Consider the following 23,298-nt stretch of genomic DNA (forward strand, 5'->3'; position numbering starts at 1 on the left):
ATTAATTTTAGGTTATTCCCTTCCTTAGAGTAAAAGTAAAGAATTCTGCAAATCCTATCCATGAAATGAAACCTTAAAAATTAGTCACTTTATATTCGTTACTATCGGAAATATCAGAATGTAGTACTTCTGACATTCTTTTAAATTAATTTCCTATAGTAAAAAAAAATCTTGTCCACTATTTACGCACGATGGAACTATCACTTTTTGTGCTCTTTTTGAATCACGAAATTATTAAGTTTTTAAAGCAAGAAAAAAAATGCAAAGAAAGTAACGAAATAACTTAAAGTTATAAAAGTTACTATTAAAATAGTAACTAAGTTACGTTACAACCCACTTGGAAAGATTCCCCGGAAAGTGCCCCCTGGAGGTTCTATCAGAATTCCGCCGGAACTTCCAACGTAATTCCGTCGGAATTCCATCGGAGTTCCAAAGAATTTCCGATGGTATTCCGATGAAGTTTCTATGGAATTCTGACGGAATTGCGATTAATTTTTTCAAAATTTTTAGAGTCCTAATTCCGTCAGAATTCCGACGGAATTACGTTGGAAATTCCGGCGGAATTCTGATAGAACCTCCAGGGGGCACTTTCCGGGGAACCTTTTGAATTGGGAAGTTACTTTGAAAAAAAGTAACTAAGTTACGTTATAAGTTACAAGTAACGTGTCTTTTTTCAGTAACTTAGTTACTAGTAACTAGTTACTAGTAACTAGTTACTACCCAACAATGATACAATACATATTAGAATATGAATTGAGGTGAAATGTCTCCTTAGCAAATCAGTGCTTGATCGAGCGTGATTAATAAGGAATAAAATGGCACTCTTTCTCTCTCTTTTTTTCGCTCTTGTGGCCCGTTAGTGGTGACGTCAAGGAAAACAGTGCCACCTGCCAAAAAAAATCAAAGCCCCTTTCGTGTATACATATATATATATATATGTATATACATGGTTGGCGCCATGCCGATGGATCGACTGCACATTTGTTCCGTTTGCCACGCGTTCATGCGGGCCAGACTTAACAAAATCTGGCCAGATGTCTATTTCGAACAGGCAGGTCGCACAACCCCGAGGTTTAAACGCCTGTATGGACCTCTTAGTTTGTGTGTATGACTATTCACAGGTGGTATAAATATCAACACTTGACGTTGAGTCGCGATATTCTTTTTCCTAATTCAGATTATGTATGTCAATTTCAAATTTACTTTTATAATTCATATACACACTGTAAAAAGAAAGGTATATTAATTTAATACCAACTTCAGGTACTAAATTGTCATTTGGTTCTATTTTGATACCTAAAATCGGTACTGTTTTAGTACTTTCTTTTTACAGTGATATACTGAACAAAAAAGATTTTGTGATTGCAACAAAATGGTTTGGTTAGGCAATTTTTTGGTTCTTGTAACGAAATTTTGATTTGTTTTTAACAAAATCGTAGAGTTATCTGAACCAAACATTTGGTTGGGCCAACAAAATTATTTGGTTGAACTGTTTTTAAATTCCAACCAAAATTTAGTTACGAAAACCAAATAATGTAATTTGCTCTCACCTCGTACCTTAAAAGAACAATTAGATATAACCAAAAATATAAAAATTAATAAATTGATACAAACAAATTTTTTGGTTAACCCGAACAAATAGTTTGGTTATGCTTAAATACCAACAAAATTTGTTATTACACTGGAAGAGTGATATATTTCACTAAAACAGCTAAAGTTTTCACTATTCTAGAGAAACATATATAACTGTTCCAGATAAAGTTTAATTTAACGTTTAATTAACGTTATTCTAAATTTGTGATCACATTTATAAAATTCAAAATGGCGGAAAATTTTAAAATTGATTCGATTCGTTTAAAATTCGTTATTCGAATGTTTTTGGAGTTGATGAATCCAAATTTGAGGTCAGATTTAACAAATACAAAATTAGAAATCAGCGAACCCAAAAGTTTTTAAATGTCACCTCAAATTAGGAATTGGCAACCCTAAAAAATCCTTCGAGTACTGAATTTTGAGCGAATCGAATTAATTTTAAAATTCTCCGCCATTTTGAATTTAATTTAAATTTTGAATTTGATATAAAAATTTTTTTTTTTTAATATTTTTTAAACATTGTAGAATCAGTTTTTATACTTGAAAAGTTTCATTATAAATATTTTAATATAGAAAAAAAATGCTAAAAGACAATTTTTCAGAAAAACAAAAAAAAATTGTAGTTACAAATTAATTAAGATGATTTTTATTTTTTGACGACAATCGGTTTATGAAAAATATGTCTTCGTATAATACAATTAATATTTTTGATCGTAAACAATAAAAGTTTCTGCTCGTTGACATGCAAAATTAGGTAAAAAATGGCAAAATTCAAAATGCTGACAACATTTTACTTTAACGGATTCATTTGGAAATGTTTACTCAAAGTTTTTTTTTGGAGTTTACGAATCCGAATATGATGGCAGAATTGTTTTCAAAATAACTATATTTATAATTACGACAGTACCTCACTAATATTTCTTTCAGTTGTAATTTATGTAAATCAGTTATTTGTATATAACATAACCTTAAAAATTAACTATTAAATCAGTAGATTTTGCGACCGCCGCCATATATTTACTGATTCAATCAGTAATTGATATTTTACTAATTGAATCAGTAAATTTCTACTAATTGTCAGTTGCTCAATTCTCGCTATGGCAATTAGTAGATTTCTACTGCTAATCAGTAAAATATTATTCAGATTTAGAGAGAGAGAGTAAAAAAAAAGGAAATTTAGAATCTGTATTTAATGAAAATTTAAAAATCTTTTTTCAATACAGTATACATAAAAAAAACTGCAAAATTTGAATCATTATAAGACAAAAAAAACTGTTTTTTTTTTGGAAGATTTTAAGAAAAATCAGTATTAATATTTTTTTTAAAGGAAGTTGAGAACCATTGGGACCTACGCCACTGGTTTACAAAGGGGATGGGAGGATATAGGTTCCTGCAGGGTGAAGGTTTCAGTCGAGTTGGTAAAAGACACGAATGTCTATGCTCACTATGACGGCAGGGATCCTCCTTTCAGAAGATGCATTTTTAAATTCTAAAACCTAGACCCTCTAAGATTAAATTATACACTTACGACTAACCATAAGAAACTTTATATATATATATATATAGTAGTGTGCCAAAGTAGGGATTCTATATTGCCATTCGTTAAGATTAAGACCGGTTGCCCCCTGTGCAAAGAATAATTTTTTTTTCTTCTTTTAAATCACCAGATCGTTTCAAAAATTCTTTTTTAAGTCTGTAATTATAGTCGCGTATTTCAATACTTCAGCCTTTCTTTTATATCTTCAAGCAGAATCATTGATAATCAACATATCTCGAGCAGCTGTATTCAAAAAAAAAAAGATGTCAGTCATTCGTCATTTTTAATTTGAAATTATAGAAATAAATAGTTATCATTAAAATAAATTTTGCTAAATCATACTTTGGACGATTCTATTATTTTTGAATAAAAATCCAAGTGAAAAATATCAATTGAATATCACAGAAAATTAAAAGGCATTAAAATAAGCTGCAACGATTATTATTTTAATCCAATTTTTCTTATTTTAATACCAAAATGGATTAAAATAAGCAAAATTGGATTAAAATAAATAAGCGTTGCAGCTTATTTTAATGCCTTTTAATTTTCTGTGTAAAAATTAAACGACATATATAGGGCGAAAATTCCTCAACTGATTTTCAATCGAAAAAAATAATTAAATTTTGTTTAAAATATGAATTTTGAAATTATCAGGGGACAATTATTCAAAAAGACGTAAATTTTATTTTCCCGCGATTTATATTTATTTATTATACAAATATTTTTTAAAAACATTTGTAAAACTGTATATTTAAAAAGGAATAGAACGCCACTGTATTTTGTATTCGTGTTTCCGCATCGAAAAGGGGTTTAATGTGTGAGTTTTTGCGAGAAAGTATGAGTTACGTTGTGCATATACACGTCCGACGAAGCGATTAGAGAAAGAGGGGTCCACCGGACCTTGCGGTGGGGGTTGCTATTGGCCGAGAAAAAGATCATGGGGAGAGAGGAGAGAAGAGGTTGGAGGGGTTAGTAAGCAGATGCTCAACGGGCCTTCGTGTATTTGTATATGTATGCATGTATATATGTACACCTATTAATGCGTGTTACGCATACGTATACACAAATTTTCTTCATGTAATTATATATTTAAAAATATATACTGAAATTGGTCTTTTCTTTTTAGACATAAATATGAGAACAAGAAACTTTTAAGAGAATATATAGGAAAAGTATATTTATACTATATAATTAATTATGTATTTCATATACATTAGTGACAAAAAAAAAAAAGTTATTAAAAACAACCACCTGACAAAAATTTAAGTTAACCATTAACTGCGGCACCATGGGTCTAGTAGACCCGAATATTCTTTCTCGCTCAAATTAATTGAATGTGTTACAACTAATATTCGATATAAAAGGAATAAATTAGCTTCAAAAATTATAAATTATTATTAATTATAAATTTTTAATTTTAACAAACTTTTGGCCTACTTAAGAATCAAAAATCAGACTATACTTTTCCAAAGCATTTTGTAAATCCAAATCTGACATCAGAATTGAAGTCAGGTTTTTGAGATATTCTAACCTAAAAGTGCAGAAAAGACAATTTTTGCCCAGATTTGAGGTCGTGTAACATTTAACATATAATTTTTTTTTTCGAAAAAAGTCGTTACAGCATCTAAAAGTACTATTCTTACTCTTTAAAATGCATTTTGAAAGTTTAAAAATCTTTATATGACTAAATTATCGTCATTTGAATTCTTTAGAATGCTTTTATTTGAAATTGGTTTTTTTCGGTCTGTCATCGAATAACATATTATGAGTACCTATATGTATAGATATACATGCATAATAAACAAACGATATTGTTGTACAATTAGATTATAATTTATTTTATATTTATAATGATGGACACATTTGAACCCCCATCCACTAATTAACCCCCCCCCTACACAGACATTTTTTAAATTTATACATATATTTACTTCGCAAGACTGCAAATTTCATAGAAATTTCTAAAATATTCATGAAACCTTTTTTTTTTGAATCTTCATGGAACTTTCTAGAAACTTTTAGGAAAATTTTTAGAAACTTCATAATACTTTCTAGAAAATTTATAAAAACTTTAGAGAAATAGCCGGAAATTTATAAAACTTTCTAGAAATTTATAGAATTTTCTAGATATTTATAGAACTTTCTAGAAAAATTATAGAACTTTATAGAATTTCCTAATAATTTAGAGAATTTTCTAAAAATTTATAGAATTTAGTAAAAATTTATAGAAGTTAGTAAAAATTTATAGAATTTATAGAATTTATAGAATTTTCTAGAAATTTATAGAATTTAGTAAAAATTTATAGAAATTAGTAAAAATATATAGAATTTATAGAATTTTCTAAAAATTTATAGAACTTTCTAGAAATTTTATAGAAATTTATAGAATTTCATAGAAATTTATAGAATTTAGTAAAAATTTATAGAATTTTCTAGAAATTTATAGAATTTAGTAAAAATTTATAGAATTTAGTAAAAAATTATAGAAATTAGTAAAAATATATAGAATTTATAGAATTTTCTAGAAATTTATAGAACTTTCTAGAAATTTTATAGAAATTTATAGAATTTAGTAAAAATTTATAGAACTTTCTAGAAATTTTATAGAAATTTATAGAATTTAGTAAAAATTTATAGAAATTAGTAGAAATATATAGAATTTATAGAATTTTCTAGAAATTTATAGAATTTAGTAAAAATTTATAGAATTTTCTAGAAATTTATAGAATTTAGTAAAAAATTTATAGAATTTTCTAGAATATTTATAAACCTTTGTAGAAATTTATAGGACTTTTTAGAAATTTATAGAATTTAGTAAAAATTTATAGAATTTATAGAATTTTCTAGATATTTAAAAAACATTCTAAAAATTTATAGAATTTTCTAGAAATTTATAGAACTTTATAGAATTTTATAGAAATTTAAAGAATTTTCTGTAAAATTTATACAACTTTCTAAAAATTTATAGAATTTTCTAGAAATTTATAGAACTTTATAGAAATTTTCTAGAAATTTGTAGAACTTTCTAGAAGTTTCTACAATTATTTGTAGAATGCTTTTATTTAAAGTCTTTTTTTTTTAGTTATAAATTAAAAATTAATAAATAAAAATATAATGTAAAAAAATTAATTTTTTAAAAATTAGAATGCTTTTATTATGGCGTCCTAAAAAGTAAGAAATAATAGAGAAAAATTTTGTAGAACTGTTAAAAAGTTCAATAAAAGAAAAAACTTGAAAGAATTAATGTTTGACAAAATAAGTTACATATATATATATCATTCCAAACATTTTTTAATTCAAATCCATTCAAAAAAATTATGACAGTTTTGAATATTTTTTGAAATTGGTTTTTTTTAGGTTCAAGAAAAATTAATTTGTAAAAGCATTCAAAGTTGATAGTATTTATCCATGGTAAAATTTCATCTTTGAACGCTTTTACAAATTAATTTTTCTTGAACCTAAAAAAATCAATTTCAAAAAATACTAAAAACTGTCATGATCTTTTTGATTGGATTTGAATTTAAAAATTTTTGGAATGATATAACTTATTTTGTCAAACATAAATACTTTCAATTTTTTTCTTTTTATTGAACTTTTAAACAGTTTTACAATTTTTCTCTATTATTTATTACTTTTTAGGACGCCATAATAAAAGCATTCTATTTTTTAAAAAATTTATTTTTTTACATTATATTTTTGAAGCATTATCTGATACACGAATATTAAAAACATTTTCTACTCAGAAAATTCAAATGATGAAAACTCAGAGGGAAATAAAGATTTTTTAAACAAAATTTCAATTTAAACTAAGGTAAGAATATTACTTTTAGATGCTGTAACGACCTTTTCGAAAAAAATACCTATATGTTAATATTACATGACCTTAAATATGGCCAAAAAACGTCTTTTCTGCACTTTTAGGTTAGAATATCTCGAAAATCTGACGTCAATTCTGAGGTCAGATTTAGATTCAGCAAATCAAAATACGAAAAATTATAATCTGGTGTTTAGTTCTGAAGTAAGCAAAAATTTTGTCAGCCAGTATTATTAAGGGGAAAGTTTTTGTAGTGATATATATACATGGATAAAATCTTAATGCACCTGTTGTACTGGTTAGTAAAGAAAATCTTGTACTTTAAAAATGGACATCAGTTATCCCGGTTTGGGGCAACAATTATGTTTGCCCTAAACAATATAGCAGTTGCCCTTAAATATGTATACAATATACTTCCACCATAGATTGAGCATCTGATGCACAAAAATTTTTACCACGTAATAATAAAACAATATCAGAGAGCACAAGAGAAAATTGTGTTTACATTTTATACTTGTTGGCTCTCTGATGTTTGAAACGTTTTTTTTTTTTTTTTTTTTTTTTTTTTTTTTGATAAAGGAACTGTATTCATGTTTGTAACGACACACGAGGTTAATATATACAAGTTGGAAGTGTGCACGCCACTTACTTTGCGGTATATATATATACCTATACGCAAGGATATTTCCGTCGTATACCCTGCGAGCATAATTTTAAGCCGATTATTTTGCTGCCGTCGGGTAGCGTTTACTTTAACATGGAGGCATCAACGTCGCAAACGGTAAATACGCGCGCAACTACTTCAAAGTTTACGAGAGCCAAGAGATTGTTAACCAACCATCGATATATAAAAACGCGCAAAACATCATTTATCTATTTTTTTTTTCCTCAATGAAAAAATTTATTTATTTTTTTCATTTCACTTTAAAAAGGAAATCATTTCACAAACTAAAAAAAAAAATCAAAAGAGAGAGAGAGACAACAAATTCTTCGGATATTCAACATCTGGGAATCGTTTTCATTTAAGAATTAAGTGTAAAGACGACACAGTCTTGAAAAAAAAAAAATCTCAAGCAATATTTTATTAGATTGGGGAGAACTATTTTTGGAGATCCTTGCACTTGAACGACAACAAATTTAATCTCGAGGGATTAATTCTCGTCGAAACATCGCGTCACCTACAAAGAAAAGGTCTTGGTTTAAAAATCAAAACAAAAAAAAAAAAGACGGATGAATATTTCTTAAATCATGAATTCCTATACTTTTTCATAGAGTTCTTGAGAAATTTATAATTATTTGTATTATTTATATATACACCCACAAGATACTTATTTTTGCAATGATATGAATAAGGCTTATTACAAAATTTTCTTTGCGCGCCAAACCCCTTTTATTTTCCACTTTAATGATTAATTTTCTAATGGCTTGCAAATATTAAAATTTTATCTAAATTTTGAGTTTATGTTCGTTTCCTGGTTAGGGGAATTTTAAAGTTATTTTTTGTCGGACATAACCTCAAACCAAACGGTCCCATGCCCTATGTCCTTGTATCTTGAGGTTATGTTTGTACTAAAGCCTTGAATCCAGGAAACCTATGCCCTAAAATTTTGAGGTTATGTTTGATCTCTGACATTTAATCCTGTAAACTATGTCCTTGAATTTTAAGGTTATGTATGATCCATGACCTTGAATCCTAACGATCTAGGACCTTGAATTTTGAGGTTATGTTCGTTTTAATAATAATATAAGTAGATATATGGGTCGTTCCACGTCAATTCGCTTGTGGGTTTGAGGTTAAAATCAGAACTAAAATACTAATATCTACCTATATTACAAAAAGATATCGCCTCCGCCGCCGCTGTTTCAAGAATTCTTGACCTAGGAGGGGGGGAGTCCCCCATCCTAAATTTTGAGGTTATGTTCGTTTCAAGGCTCTGAATATAGCCGCAAGTCCCCCTCCCTCCTCTCATTTCCTCTCCTCCGCCAAAATGGCCTAAATTTTAAGGTTATGTTCGTTTCAAGACTCTGAATATAACAGCAAGTCCCTTCCCCTCCCACACCAGAAATGACCTAAATTTCGAGGTTATGTTCGTTTCAAGGCTCTGAATATAGCCGCAAGTCCCCTACCCTCTCGCGCCAGAAATGACCTAAATTTTGAGGTTATGTTCGTTTCAAGACTTTGAATATAACAGCAAGTCCCTCCCTCTCCCACGCCAGAAATGACCTAAATTTTGAGGTTATGTTCGTTTCAAGGCTCTGAATATAGCCGCAAGTCCCCCCTCCCTCCTCTCATTTCCCCTTCTTCTCCAAAATGGCCTAAATTTTAAGGTTATGTTCGTTTCAAGACTGAATATAGCCGCAAGTCCACCCTCTCCCCCGCCAAAAATGACCTAAATTTTTGAGGTTATGTTTGTTTTAAGACCCTAATAAAGCAGTAAGTCCTTCACCCTTCCCTCATCTCTCTCTGTATTTCCCGCCAAAAATGACATAAATTTTAAGGTTATGTAAATTTCAAGATATATTTATTCAGATTTCAATGAATTTGTAATAATAATTCTTTGAAATAGGTGGTATATATATATATATATATATATATATATAAATGAATTATTCTATATCAAGTGTAACCAACCTATGTTTTTGACATGATTAGTACAATGATTGGTTACACTTGATATGAAATGATCCATTTTGAAGACAGTGGTGAAATCATTTTATAATATAGAGAGATAAATAAATTTTTTTTGGGGGGGTGGGGGTTATTGACATGTGATTTAAAATTACCATCCCCGTTAGTCGCAAAACAAGGGAATTTACTCCCTTAGTATAAAGAGAGAAACTTAAACGAGGTCCAGACACAACACTCGTGACTTGGGGCACTTTTTTTTTCTCTGTTCCTCTTTCATATCGAGGGTGTGTCACCGTGATGCACCTGCCTCTCTCCCTCTCTCTCTTTTATTCATTCATTTACCACTAGTTTCATACATAAGAAAAAAAAATTTTTTTTTCTTTACATTGACCCATGTTGAAAACCAACACTGATAATTTAACGCAAGAGAATTTTATCGACAAGTCATGGGAAAAATCATCACGAGTTACAAAAAGAATCTGAGGAATTGACTTTAATTTAAAAACTTTACCACCATCTGTTCGTGATAACAAAAAAAAAACATATTTTTTAAAATAAACTCGGTAATGTAAATTTCTACCTTACCGACATTCGGTAAACTAGGAATCTGTTTAACCGACCGGGTAATTACCATACATATTGAAGTTAACGGTAACTATTGGGTGGTCGGTAAAACAGTTTTGAATAAAAAAATAATATCTAATAAATGTTTTATAAAATAAAATAAGTTTATTAATATAGGTTTAAACAGTTTTCTACTTTATCGACCAAGTCGATTTTTCCGCTAAATTCCTATCTTACCGACTGCTGATAAAATAGAAACATGCATTACCAACCGCTGATTCTTAAGGTGAAATCCGAACAAAAGCCCTATTGCTATAATAATCTTTTAATTTTTATTAACCCATGAATTTAATTTATAAGAGTTTTGTGTTATTGTTATCATAGAAATAATTAAAAGAACCAAAAAATGTATAGTTGGTAAAATAAATTATGAAGTTAATTTGACAAAATTTAAGAAAAATTCAATGACATTTAAGGCTTCAATAACAGAATATTATTTTATTAAAGTAAATAAAAAAAATGTTTTTTAGCATATATATATATTTATCATTTTTGTCAACCTAGTCACGTACATTATGTCTAAAATGTCACATAATGGTTTGTAATTCACAATGAAAATCACATTCTCATTCATCGAAAGCGAAATTAAGCATGACTATAGTATTTTTTTTTTTGTATAGAAATATATGGATCCTTTATTTTCATAAATATATTGATGAGGAAAACTCACAATAAAGTATAACTGCATGTACATTATATTAATGCTTTTTTTGAAATATTTTTTTATTGACATTATTTCGAAATGAAAATTTCATAATAAAGATTTTCCTCTTTCCTTGTGTATATATAATTGTCAAATTGACATAAGGTCAAGAAAAAACGAATTTAACCTCTCTAGATTTAATATCACATTTATTTTAAAATATTCAGTACTAAATGACCGAAAAACTAATTTTTAGTTTATGTTTCCCAGATTTTTAAAATTCAAAATAGCGATAAAATTTTTAGATAATTGGGGATATTTTTTTTTAAATTTCCTTAAAAATTCATGGATTTTTTTTTTGTGAAATTTTTTTATTTAGAAGTTTTAGGGACTGCTGATTACAAATCTGAAGTCAGATTTTCAAAATTCAAAATGGCCGATCCAATATGGCGGTTACATATTTTGAATTTTGAAAATCTAAATTCAGATTTGTAATCAGCAGTCCCTAAAAGTTCTAAATAAAAAAATTTCATAAAAAAAAATCCATGATTCTTTAAGAAAATTTTAAAAAAATCATCAATTTTCTAAAAATTTGACCGCCATATTGGATCCGTCATTTTGAATTTTAAAAATCTGACTTCAGATTCGTAATCAAGTACCTCCAAAATCCTTAGATATCAAGTTTCATATAAATCCATCAATTTAAAAAAAAAATTATACTACCAAAAATTTGACCCCTAGGAGCAAAATGAACTTAAAATTTGTGTTCAGCGGCCTAAAATACATGAGTCGGTATTAAAACTACACAAGAATTTTAATAAAAAAGTTATATTGTATAAAACATAAAAATTTTTATTTTTTACATCATTTTTTTTTAATGTAGTTTTTATTTTTTATTAATTTTAACTTTTTTTGTAAATGAAAAAAGAATTTTTTATTTGTTATTTTGTACATTGAAAATTTTTTTGTTTTTTCTTAACGTTATTTTTTACATAATTTTTTTTTATTATTTTTTAAATACAGAAAAAAAAATTTTCATAATTTTTTTGGGGCGGTTTGAGATGCCCATAAACGAAATGCATACATTAAAACTGTATATAAGCTGCATTTACAAGTACAAATGAATTTTATCATTAATCGTATTTTTCTAAATTTTGGGTTAAATGCGGACAGCATAGTTTTTCTAAGAAAGGTTTAAGAAAAAAGTTTCCTTAAGTATATTACTGCATTAAGGGATGAAAATACTTCCCTAGTAGAAATTTGTCGTGGATGCACTAGATTGACTCAAGTTACTTGACAGTTTTTCTCGCGGACGCTGATTCTAGCTGAACTGATAAATAACTGTGAAGTTACTGATCAGTGCTTTTTGAAAGAAATTCAAGTTGAACTTGATAATTCCACGACTCAAAGCTATCCAGTTTTTTTAATGGCACTGTCCAGTGCTGCTCGAAATTAAATTCATATCCTTGTCATGGCGGTGGCGCTTCAATAAGTCTAGTAACTGGACAGCTATGCTAGGATTTTGTGTATTGACATTTCGCTTGCTTGATTTAAAAAAATTACAACTTGTTTATAAAAATTAATAATAATAATATTAATATTCCTTTCTCAAAAAAAGACAGTGCATACAAAACACATGAAAATGTATCGAAATATCTCGGTGGTCGAAAAAATTGAATTTAAGAAAAAATGAACTTTGCTTTCCAGAGCATCTAAATCAATATTCATTTTATGAAAATCACTGTAAATTATTGTTCCACATATATATTTTTTGCATAACTTATCTTATTGCAATAAATATACACTTGCAAAATATTATTTGTTGTAAATGTTTGCCAGCTGTCATGAATCAGAAACGAACATAACCTATATTTAGTTGAAATCACTTGATTGGCCCAAGACAAAATAGCGCGCGCTTTTTTAAAATAATAAAATTTATTAAATTATAATAAAATAATTGCAATAAATTAAATTATTATGAAAATAATATTACCTTGAATAAAAAGTGTTTTTAGTTTTTAAAAAAAAATGATTAAACAATTATTATTATTTTCAGACAAATTTTACAAATATAGTAGAATATTATTTTTCTGTTTGAGTATATTATAATAATATAATAATAATAATAATAATAATAATAATAATAATAATAATAATATTATATTATATCAATAATTATTAATTTATTAAAATAATTTTATTTATAAAATTTTACATATAATTTTTGAGGATAATAAATAAAAAAAATTAGTAATTAGTTTTTTATAATTGTCTAATGTTTAAATTAAATTATAAGTAAATCATTTAAAATCAAATAAACATCTAAAATGTTTATTTGCCTAGAAAATAATAAAAATAATATGCACAAATTCATAATATTATTAGGTACAGTGAAATACGTCAAGCATTTATTCTAATATCACTGATCAGAACGGCCGAGTTGCGTAAAGCGTGCGTTTCTTTCGTTCCCGCCCAGCGGACCCGTGTTCGCTCCCCGGTAGCCCCAAGATTTTTTCGTTAAAACTGCGAGAAGTGTTTTAAGGTTTATGTTATGACATTCATATTAATATAAAAATTATAATTGTTTCAGTGTTGTTAACAGTTCAGGTCAAGATGTTGCTTCAATCGTTTTACTTATGTAAATTTTTTTTTAAATCCAGTTTAATTGTGAATGAAAAATTACATTTTTATAACGAATTACTATATTTAGTGCAATATATTTTCTTATAATAATTTTTGTTGATAATTGGAATATTTTTTTTAATTACATAAAATAAACGTGTTTACTACATTAAATCTTATTATTAAATGAATTTCGAAATATTTAAAAGAATTAATTTGACTAGTTTTTCAAAAGTCCTATTGATAAATAATTATCAAGTTGGGCTGGATAATAACTTGATGAAAAAAGCGTGACATGACATTCGAGTTTTTAGCTAGCTGGTCAGTCAAGTAACTAGACAGACTCCAGCGCGACTAGGCAGTTCCTTTAAAATAGCTAGGACAAATTTCTACTAGGGTTGATTAAATTTGATTAATTTATATCTTTTATTATTATTTTTTATTTCAGTATTTTGTCTCACATTTGAAAAAAAACAGACTTAAAAATCATACAAACATTTTTTCTTATTCCTTATGATTTCCATAACAAAAATTTTATTGAATTTTTTATTTTTGTCGATTTGGTTAATAATAACATGGGGACAGCTTGTTATTATTAACCAAATTGACAAAAATCAAAAATTCAAGTAAATTTCTGATATGGGAGTAATAATTAGCTTATCTAAATTTTTTTCTGTTGCGTAAAATTAATCCTGGGAATGTAAATAACAACTTTAAAAAAAATAAACCCGCTAATATTACCTTTTAAAGGATGAAACTTACGTAATTTGTGAAAAATACACCGAAAAAACGATATTCTAATTTTAAGAATTTTCAATTTATTTTAAGAATATGCGAGATTTAAATAGGCGCCACGAATATATTCTTAAATTAAGAATAGAATCTTCTTATATTAAGAATATTTTCTTAGAATCACTTTTTTAGAATATAATCTTAAAATAAGTATATTTTCTTCTTGTATCAAGAAATATACTTTTAGCAGTTTTAAGAATACTATAAACTTAATTTAAGAATAGTAAATACTTAATTTTAAACCAAAATATACATAATTTCAAATAAAGAAAAAGTACAGCATTTTTATTTTAAAAATATTACTTTTATTAAAGTTTTCAAAAAAGAACACAATTTTAATACTTAAAGACAATGTTAACCAATTGTCGAACATTTTTTTCAATTTGGAATCACAAAAACTTAAATTACGTAGATAAGATTAAGAAACGCAATAATATTTTTTTTTATATATTTTTAAACGTGAAAAATTAAAACTAAACAACAATTATTACAATTGTAGAGAACAATACTTTTAAAGATTACTATGATTGTCAAAAAAAAACACTCCGACGCGCACGACGACTCGTTAGTCAATGGCGACGCGAACAAGCTATAGCAGCACGTCAATTCTAGCGCATATTCTTGTTTTAAGAAGAAGAAGATTTAGTACATAGAAAATATTCTTAAAGTTAGAATCTGCTTAAGAATATTATTAAGAATATTTATGTAAGAATATAACATTCTTAAAACTAGAATATTTTAAGAATATTTTTTTAAGAAAATAATAATCTTAAAACTAGAATACTGTTTTTTCGGTGTAGGGATTTTGTCCCCATTTACCTAAACTGATCCAAACTTTAAACTGCATACGAATTAATGATAAAATTCATTTGTACTTGTAAATGCAGCTTATATACAGTTTTAATGTATGCATTTCGTCTGTGGGCACCTCGAACCGCCCCCCAAAAAAATAACAATTAAAAATTTTTTTTTTCATTTACAAAGTGAAAGTTAAAATTAACAAAAAATAAAAACTACATTAAAAAAATATAATGTAAAAAATAACAATTTTTATGTTTTGTACAATAGAACATTTTTATGAAAATTCTTGTGTAGTTTTGATACCGACTCCAAATACATGGGGGTAGGGTAGTCTGATATACCCGAACCCCGACGCTTTTCTTGTGGGGCTGTGTAATAAATACAAATATAATTTGTCTTCATTTTATTAAATTACATTATTTAGAATAAGAGTTAGATAAGATATATTTGATATTTCTAAAATGAAACTGATCTTGCAGAAGTATACGGCAGATTATTATTATTTCGACCTTATTCCTTTTACATAAGCAGTATCTATATTATAAACCATCGAGAATTGATGAATTGAATAACTTAGAATTTAGGAGAAACGCAATTAAATGTTTATATCACAAATTTACGCCTTAAAATCTTCCCAAAATTTATCATTTCAATAATCATATATAATTGATAAAAGAAAAGATTATATAATATAATGCATACATAAGAAAAGGGATTATAGGGAATAGGAGTTATATATTATAGTGTTCTGAAAATATCTTTGCAAATTAACAGGAAGTCACTATATTTTGTGGAATGACCCTAATGTGTTTAAATATACCAACTCAATCAGTGTCAAGAACATAAGCAATACCCGAACGGGGCAGGTGTATCCTCTTTCGTGCACCTTTACATTAACATTTTTTCTCGTACACAGAATTGTATCGGTGCACTCCATCCTCTCTCAACGCACTTATCAGAGCCACTTTTTATTATCCTTTTGGTAAAGTATTTTAAGAATTTACAAGTCAAATTCTTTCTTCGAGGAAAAAAAAATTTGGTATTAAAGGGCGTATCCATTTTTAAATAGGCGTTTTTCTATAGAACTTTTAAACTTTGAGGTATATATTAGAAAACTTTAATTTTTTCCTGCGAGTGTAATAGAAAAGATGAGATCTGAGATAATATTTTAAAGATCATAATGAAAAATTCATTATCGTTTCATTCACAAGTAATTTTAAAAAATTTTATATAAATATATATAACAATAAGACAAATCATAGATGAAGCGAAAATAATCACAATGAAAATAATAATTGGTTTTAGTGGCTCAGCCAAGCGTCTAAGGGAGAATTTATGAGTGCGCTGAAGCGTCTACTGCAATTTTGCGAGATGGCAAAGAAGAGGAAATATGGCAGAGAGGTAAAGTCGCGCGCGAAAGAAATAAATTCACAGCAGCGGACAATATATATATATATATATATATATATATATATAAAAAAAGAAGAAAACTCGAGGGAATCGAACCAAACAAGGTGGAGTTTTCAACTATTGTGTAAATTGCATAAAGTGAATTTTCTCAAACACAGAAAAACTCGTAAACTGAAATTAAAAATATATTCTGAGCTTACATATATTTTAGAATATTTTATACTTAAATTCAGTATATATATATATAAAATAAGAATATATACTTAAATTAAGTACATGAAATATTCTTAAATATACAAATTCCAGTTATTATTTCCATATTATAAATAAAAATGGAATAAATGATCAAAAGTTCGTTCAATAATTTTTTTTATTTAAATTTATTTCAATCTAAAAATGTTTTTATTTTATCAGGGTGTCTATAACAACTGCTAGGAAAAAAAATCCTTGACTATTCCCTTACTTAAATTACACTAAAAAAAATTTTTATTTTGATTAAGTAAAATTTATTTTGATACAATTAAATCATTTACCTTTCTATTATCCACTAATTTCATATATATTTGAACCAAATAAATAACTCTCTTAATTTGAATCAGTGAAATTTCACTGGTGAAATAGCTAGAAGTCGGTTACTGAATCATTTAGTGAAATTTACACTGAAAATCAGTCATATATCACTGATTTCCAGTAAAAATTTCACTAAATGATTCAGTAACCGACTTCTAGCTATTTCACTGATTCAAATTAAGAGAGAATGTTTTGTAAAAAATAAAATATTTAAGTGAAATAAATAAACTAATTTGGGGACGTATAAATATTCTCAACATTTAATTTAAAAGAATTTTTACGGCGTCAAATCTTAAATTATTAAATTTTTATTTAGTAAAATTATATAAAGCAGACACTTAGAAAAAAGATATGTTTGAACCAAATGTACCATTTTTTTAAATTTACCCAATTTTTTGGTTCGTTCAAACAAAATTTGTTTAATTCAAATAAATATTTATTTGATCTAAATAACTGTTTGGTTTATTTTAATAAATTTTTTGAACAAAGAAAAAATTTGATTGAGCTAAATAAACGTTTGGTTTATGCATAACCAAATGTTTGGTTAACTGTATATCAATGCATTTATTTTGTTGATGTAACCAAATTTAAATTTAACGGAATTTATGTCAAGAAAAATTGCATAAAGAAATATTTTTTTAACAGAATTGTTATTTTAGTAAATTTTGATTTATGAAAATATTTACTTAACAGAATTGTCATTTAAGAAAAATTCTACTTAGTTCTTTTTTTGTCAATTTTTCTAGACATAAATTTCGTTAAATTGAAATAATATTAATTTAAAATTTTTAAAAAGTATTAGAAAATATGCTTTATAAGAGTTCTGCTAAATAGAAATTCTTTTAAATCAAATTTTAGTTAAATGTAAATTTGAAAATTTTGCATTAAATAAAATCCACTTTATACAATTTTGCTAAATAGAAATTCAATAATTTAAGATTCAACGCCGTAAAAATTATTATAAGCTAAGGTATTAGCATTAAATAATAAATTATTCGTATTAATGAATAATTTACTTTATTTCAAGTTGAGCCGATAAAATATTAAATTGTATCAAATAATTTTTATTTATATTAAAAAACCAAATATTTCACTGAAAAAAATTAATTAATATTTTTATCCAAGTTTAAAAAATCATTTATTAGATTCAATAAATAGTGGTAAATAATTATTTACTTAATGAATATAAAATATATCACATGCTTAATAATTGAGTGTGAAGGGCAACTTTTTACTTTGCATTTGCTTTGAGAAAAAAGTAAAAAAAATTTTGAAATTAATAGTTACTTTAATTTATTCATAAAAAATTCCAGAAAATTAAAGAAATTAAATTCAAATAAATTTTCTATTTGGGATAAATAATTAATTATTTGACGCAATTATAGGAAATTTAATCTGAATTAAAATAATTATACTCATGACGAATAATTGAATATTTGGAATAAGTAAATTTTTAGTTGTTTCAAGAAAAATATTTTATTCTTGCAAATAAATATTTATTTGAATTCACAAACATGAATTAATTAAATTAATTAATTAATTAAATAATTTTCATTATTGATTCAAAGCACTATTTATTAGTATCAATTATTTCATTTATTATTAGATTCAAGTAATTTTTATTTGGCGTAAATTACTGTTTATTTGAAACGATAAAATAAAATACTTAGATCCATTAAATATTAATTTGAATTCAAATACATATTTAATAGATAGTTAATGATTTAATTGGATTAAATAATTTTTATTTAATTCAAATAAATTTTTTTCAGTGTGGTATTATTTATTCTAGAATGTATTATGTGAAATAACACACAACATATTATGTTAACATATTTACAATGATACATATATACATATATTTGATTTCATGTTAACACGAAAGTTATCGTGACTAAATGATATTTCAGTATATATCTTGATGTAGCTTAAACGTTAAAATACTGTAAAAAATAATTTATCGGCGATATTTAAAAAAAAAATATTTTAAAAAATTCAAAAATATAAAATTTGAAATAATCTTTATTTAAATGAAAAATTTTGAAAACAAAAAAATATTTTTAAAAGTATATTTTAAAAATATTTTGCCTATTTTCAAAAAATTTAATAAAATTCAATAAAAATTAAATTATTTAATTTAAAAATTTGTAAAAATTTCTTTAGTAATTGAAATTTACAAAAAATTTAAAATTCAATTAATTTTAAAAATCTTAACTGCAATTCTACTGAAATTCAATTATTTATAAATTTTTAACTAAAATTCTTTACAAAAAAAGAAATTTTTTTTTTTAAAAACCTTTAATAAAGTTTTTTGTAAATTCTATTATTCCAAAAATTGTAAATGAAAAATTCAATAAAATTAAATTTGTTTCAGAAATTTGTAAAAACAAAATTTCACTGATTTTAATTAACAAAGAATTTTCATTTAAACTCCTCAAATTCAATTATTATTTCTAAAAATCTTAACTTTAAATTTTCAAAAATTCAATTATTATTTCTAAAAATCTAAACTTTAAATTTTCCAAATTTTAATTATAATTTTTAAAAATCTAAAACTTTAAATTTTCAAAAATATTCAATTATTTGCAAAATTGTAATTCAAATTTTTCAAAAACAAAAATTAATATTTTCAAAATTTTAAATAAATATTTCGCAGACTTAATAATTTACAAAAAAAAAAATTATGTTTAAAATATTTTAACATTAAAACAATATCCAAATTTTTTAACTAAAAATCTTCTAAAATTGAATTTATTCTATTTGATCCATATAATTATTTTATTTGCAAAAATTTTAAACAAAACTGTTTGAAAATTTTATCATGTTCAGAAAATTTAATTAAATTCTAAAATAATTTTATCATTTAAACAATTTTCAAATTAAAAATTTCATTTTAAAATTTCGTGAAATTCAAGTATTTTCAAAAAATTTAAATTATAAATCTTGAAAAATTCAATTTTTTTTTATTAATTTTTTTAGAAATATTTTTTACATATTTTTGTGTTAATGATTTTAAAATATGTCGATTTATTGTTTAAAAATCAGAAATTTAATTAATTATCGAAAACAATAAAAAATTATAAAAAAAAATTATGTAAGTGAATAAATTTTGTTGACAAGAAATTTTTTTTAACACCACAATTTAATTCCTCAAATTTGATTAATTTTTTTATTAATAATAATAACAATAATAATAATATGAATAATATATTAATAATAATTAATAATAAATATATTTATTTCTTCATATAATTATAAATTTTTTGACCATTTGTGTTAAACTGCGAGTTTTTAAAATTATTTATTTAAAAATATAAATATTTAAAAATTTTTTAATAATTTGTTGTTTTATTTTTAAATTTAAATTAATTGCAAAGTTTTTAAGATGACAAATAATTTCAAAGAGAATTCAACGTTTTTTTATGGGTCGCTGAACCATTTCTTAAATTTTAGGTTAGGTTATGCTATTCATACAAATATTTTAAATTATTTATACAATAAACATTGTATAATTCTGAAAAAGTTTATAAAACAATAATAAAGAAAAATTTTCAATTTATAAATATTACAAATTAATTATTTTTTTAAAATAAAAAAAAAAAATGTTTTGTTTATAAAATGTCAAAAAAAAGAGAAGAAGAAGAAAGAAAACAATAACAAATATAAAAACAAAATTGGTGAAAATAAATTTGAAATTAACGAATTTCTAAATAATAAAATATTTTAATTTAAAACAATATTGAAAATTTAACGATATCTAATTTTTTTTGACATAAAATAACACAGACACACACATATAATAATATAACCCACGACTTCGAAACACTTCTGTCAAAAAAAAAAAAAAAAAAAACGCACATGTCGCCAAACAAAATAGAATTTCACTAAAACTGATAAAAAGTTATTTTTTTGCAAAAAAAAGGGTTTTTTTTTTTGCAAAAAAAATGGGTAAATTATCAATATATATAATGCAAAATTCGAAGGGGAGGGGAGAAGGGGTAAATTTGGCAGTCGAATCGAAAGAGGCAGCACCATCCAATTCACGGCATTTAACGAGCAGACCAAAACACAGAGATGAATCGACTGAAAAAGCAGTCATTCTAAATTCACTATTTTTTTTCTCTTTCTTTTTTTTTTGACATTATCACATTCACAATTAAATGTCAAATAAAAATCATTTTGACAATTTGACTTTTAAATTAAACGACAAAAATTGCTAGATATTATTATTTAATGTATATAAAAGACAGTCCTGAGATGAACCGAAACACACATACACACACTATGTATATATGTATATATATATATAGGGGAAACTGAGGAGATAAATCCATGATTTTCAATCACACGCGGAACATTATTGATGTGCACACGCGAATTATTTCGAAGTCGAGGGTGTCAAGTGTTGATTGTGAAAACTCACCGGGTTGTTTGTTGGCGATTTTATTGAAACAGTTTTGAAAAACCTCATAGAGATGCATCGGCTCGTCGTCGCTGGCCGCCATCTTTCCGAACGAACGACTGTGAACGACAAGAAACGAATACAAGTTGTGATTTCGTGCCGCTTGGAGGCGACACTTGTTTGACGGTCAATTGCCGGCAGCAGTAGAACTGATGCAGAGTTGGGAACTAGTTTCCGTATAGCAGTGCTTGTTTTGCTTTTTCTCATATAAAAATAAATTATAAATATAATTTATTTTATAAAATAAATATATACTTTATGAAAATATTGATTTCACTTTGAATGTTACTCAAAATTAACTTACAGTATTAAAAATATTGTAATTAGTATAAAAAATTAATTCACGATGATGGCGCTGCAATCGTTTATAAAATTCGCGCCAATTTTTGAATTTAACGTTTTTATCATAAATGAAAACATAATAGAAAAGAATTTAAAAAATTTTTTTAAAACTTTGCTAAAAAACAGTAAATTATAAATTAAATACAGATTAAAAATACCAAATTTAAAAAATAAATTATCTATTAATATTTTTTCTACTTTTTAAGGTACCAAGAAAAATTAATTCAATTATTGGAAATAAGATTTCATGAATAAATGTAATAAAAAAATTTGCTAGAAATAAATATAGGTTAAAAAAAACCTAAAAATTAGAAAGAAATTCAGAATTATTTTTATTAAATATTTTTTAACCTATATTTAATACTAGAAATTAATTTAGAATTTTTCTTTTTTACATTTACCCTTTTTTTCCCTATTGAATCAATTTCTTTTTGGTAAAAAAGTAGAAAAAGTTATTAATAGATAATTTATTTTTTAAATTTGGTATTTTTAATCTATATTTAATTTTCATGGAAATTAATTTAGAATTTTTTCCATACTTTTATTCATGTACCCCTTTTTTGAATATTAATTTAATTTTTTTTTGGTACCCTAAAAATTATAAAAAAAGTAATACAGAATTAGTTTTGTTAAATTCGTTATTTTTAATCTATATTTTATAACTTTTAAACAATAAGATGAAAAAAATTTAACCTGTGGGTTTTCAAAGGGTCTTTTCCTACACTTTTGAATGGTGATAACATTTTTTTTAAATTCAAAATTTGATCCTTTTTTTAAAAATCAATATTTTTTTTACTTTTTTCAAAATCGTTCCGTTTTTAATACGTTTTCAAATTTTTGTTATAAAAAAATATTTATTTTCAATTAAAATTTTTATAAAATTTAACAATTGTTTATAATTTAAAAATTATATCATAATAATATTGAATTATTCTTTAAAAATTTCAATTCAAAATAAAGTAAAATTCAATTATTACCCGAAATTTTAATTCAAAATCCAATAATTATCCACAATTTTCAATTTAAAATTTAATTATTTACCAAGTTTTCAATTTAAAATGAAATAAAATTCAATTATTTTCTAAAATTTCTATTCAAAATTAATTATTTAAATTTTGAATCAAAAATGAACTTAAATTAAATTATTATCAAAAATTTCAATTAAAATTCAATTATTTTCAAAAATTTCCAATTCAAAATCAACTAAAATTCAATCATTATCCAAAATTTCAATTGAAAATTAACTAAAATTCAATTATTTTCTACAATTTCAAGTAAAATTCAATTACTTTCAAAAGTTTCAATTTAATATTAATTGAAATTCAAATATTTTCCAAAATTTGCAATTTAAAATCAACTAAAATTCAATAATTTTCCAAAATTACAATTGAAATTCAATTATTTTCAAAATTTGCAATTTAAAATCAACTAAAATTCAAATATTTTCAAAATTTTCAAT

General features: G+C 24.8%; 1 protein-coding gene across 15 annotated transcripts in view; it reads right to left on the reverse strand.

The window, feature by feature from the left end:
* The window catches only part of LOC127285747 (transcription factor 12), a 295,386-nt gene extending 273,780 nt beyond the window's left edge, over window positions 1-21,606 (reverse strand). For 13 of the 15 annotated variants that reach the window (XM_051311915.1, XM_051311899.1, XM_051311903.1 and 10 more), the window contains exon 1: window positions 21,459-21,606. In XM_051311915.1, coding sequence (XP_051167872.1) covers window positions 21,459-21,540 — 82 coding nt within the window. In that variant the 5' untranslated portion in view covers window positions 21,541-21,606. The remainder of the gene's footprint in view (window positions 1-21,458) is intronic. The other 2 variants (XM_051311914.1, XM_051311905.1) reach the window with 1 other exon arrangement.
* Between the last annotated feature and the right edge of the window lie 1,692 nt (window positions 21,607-23,298).

Source organism: Leptopilina boulardi, unplaced genomic scaffold, assembly GCF_019393585.1.
Source record: "Leptopilina boulardi isolate dan_hultmark-lab unplaced genomic scaffold, ZJU_Lbou_2.1 LbouV2_341, whole genome shotgun sequence".
In the NCBI taxonomy this organism is placed as follows: Eukaryota; Metazoa; Arthropoda; class Insecta; order Hymenoptera; family Figitidae; genus Leptopilina; species Leptopilina boulardi.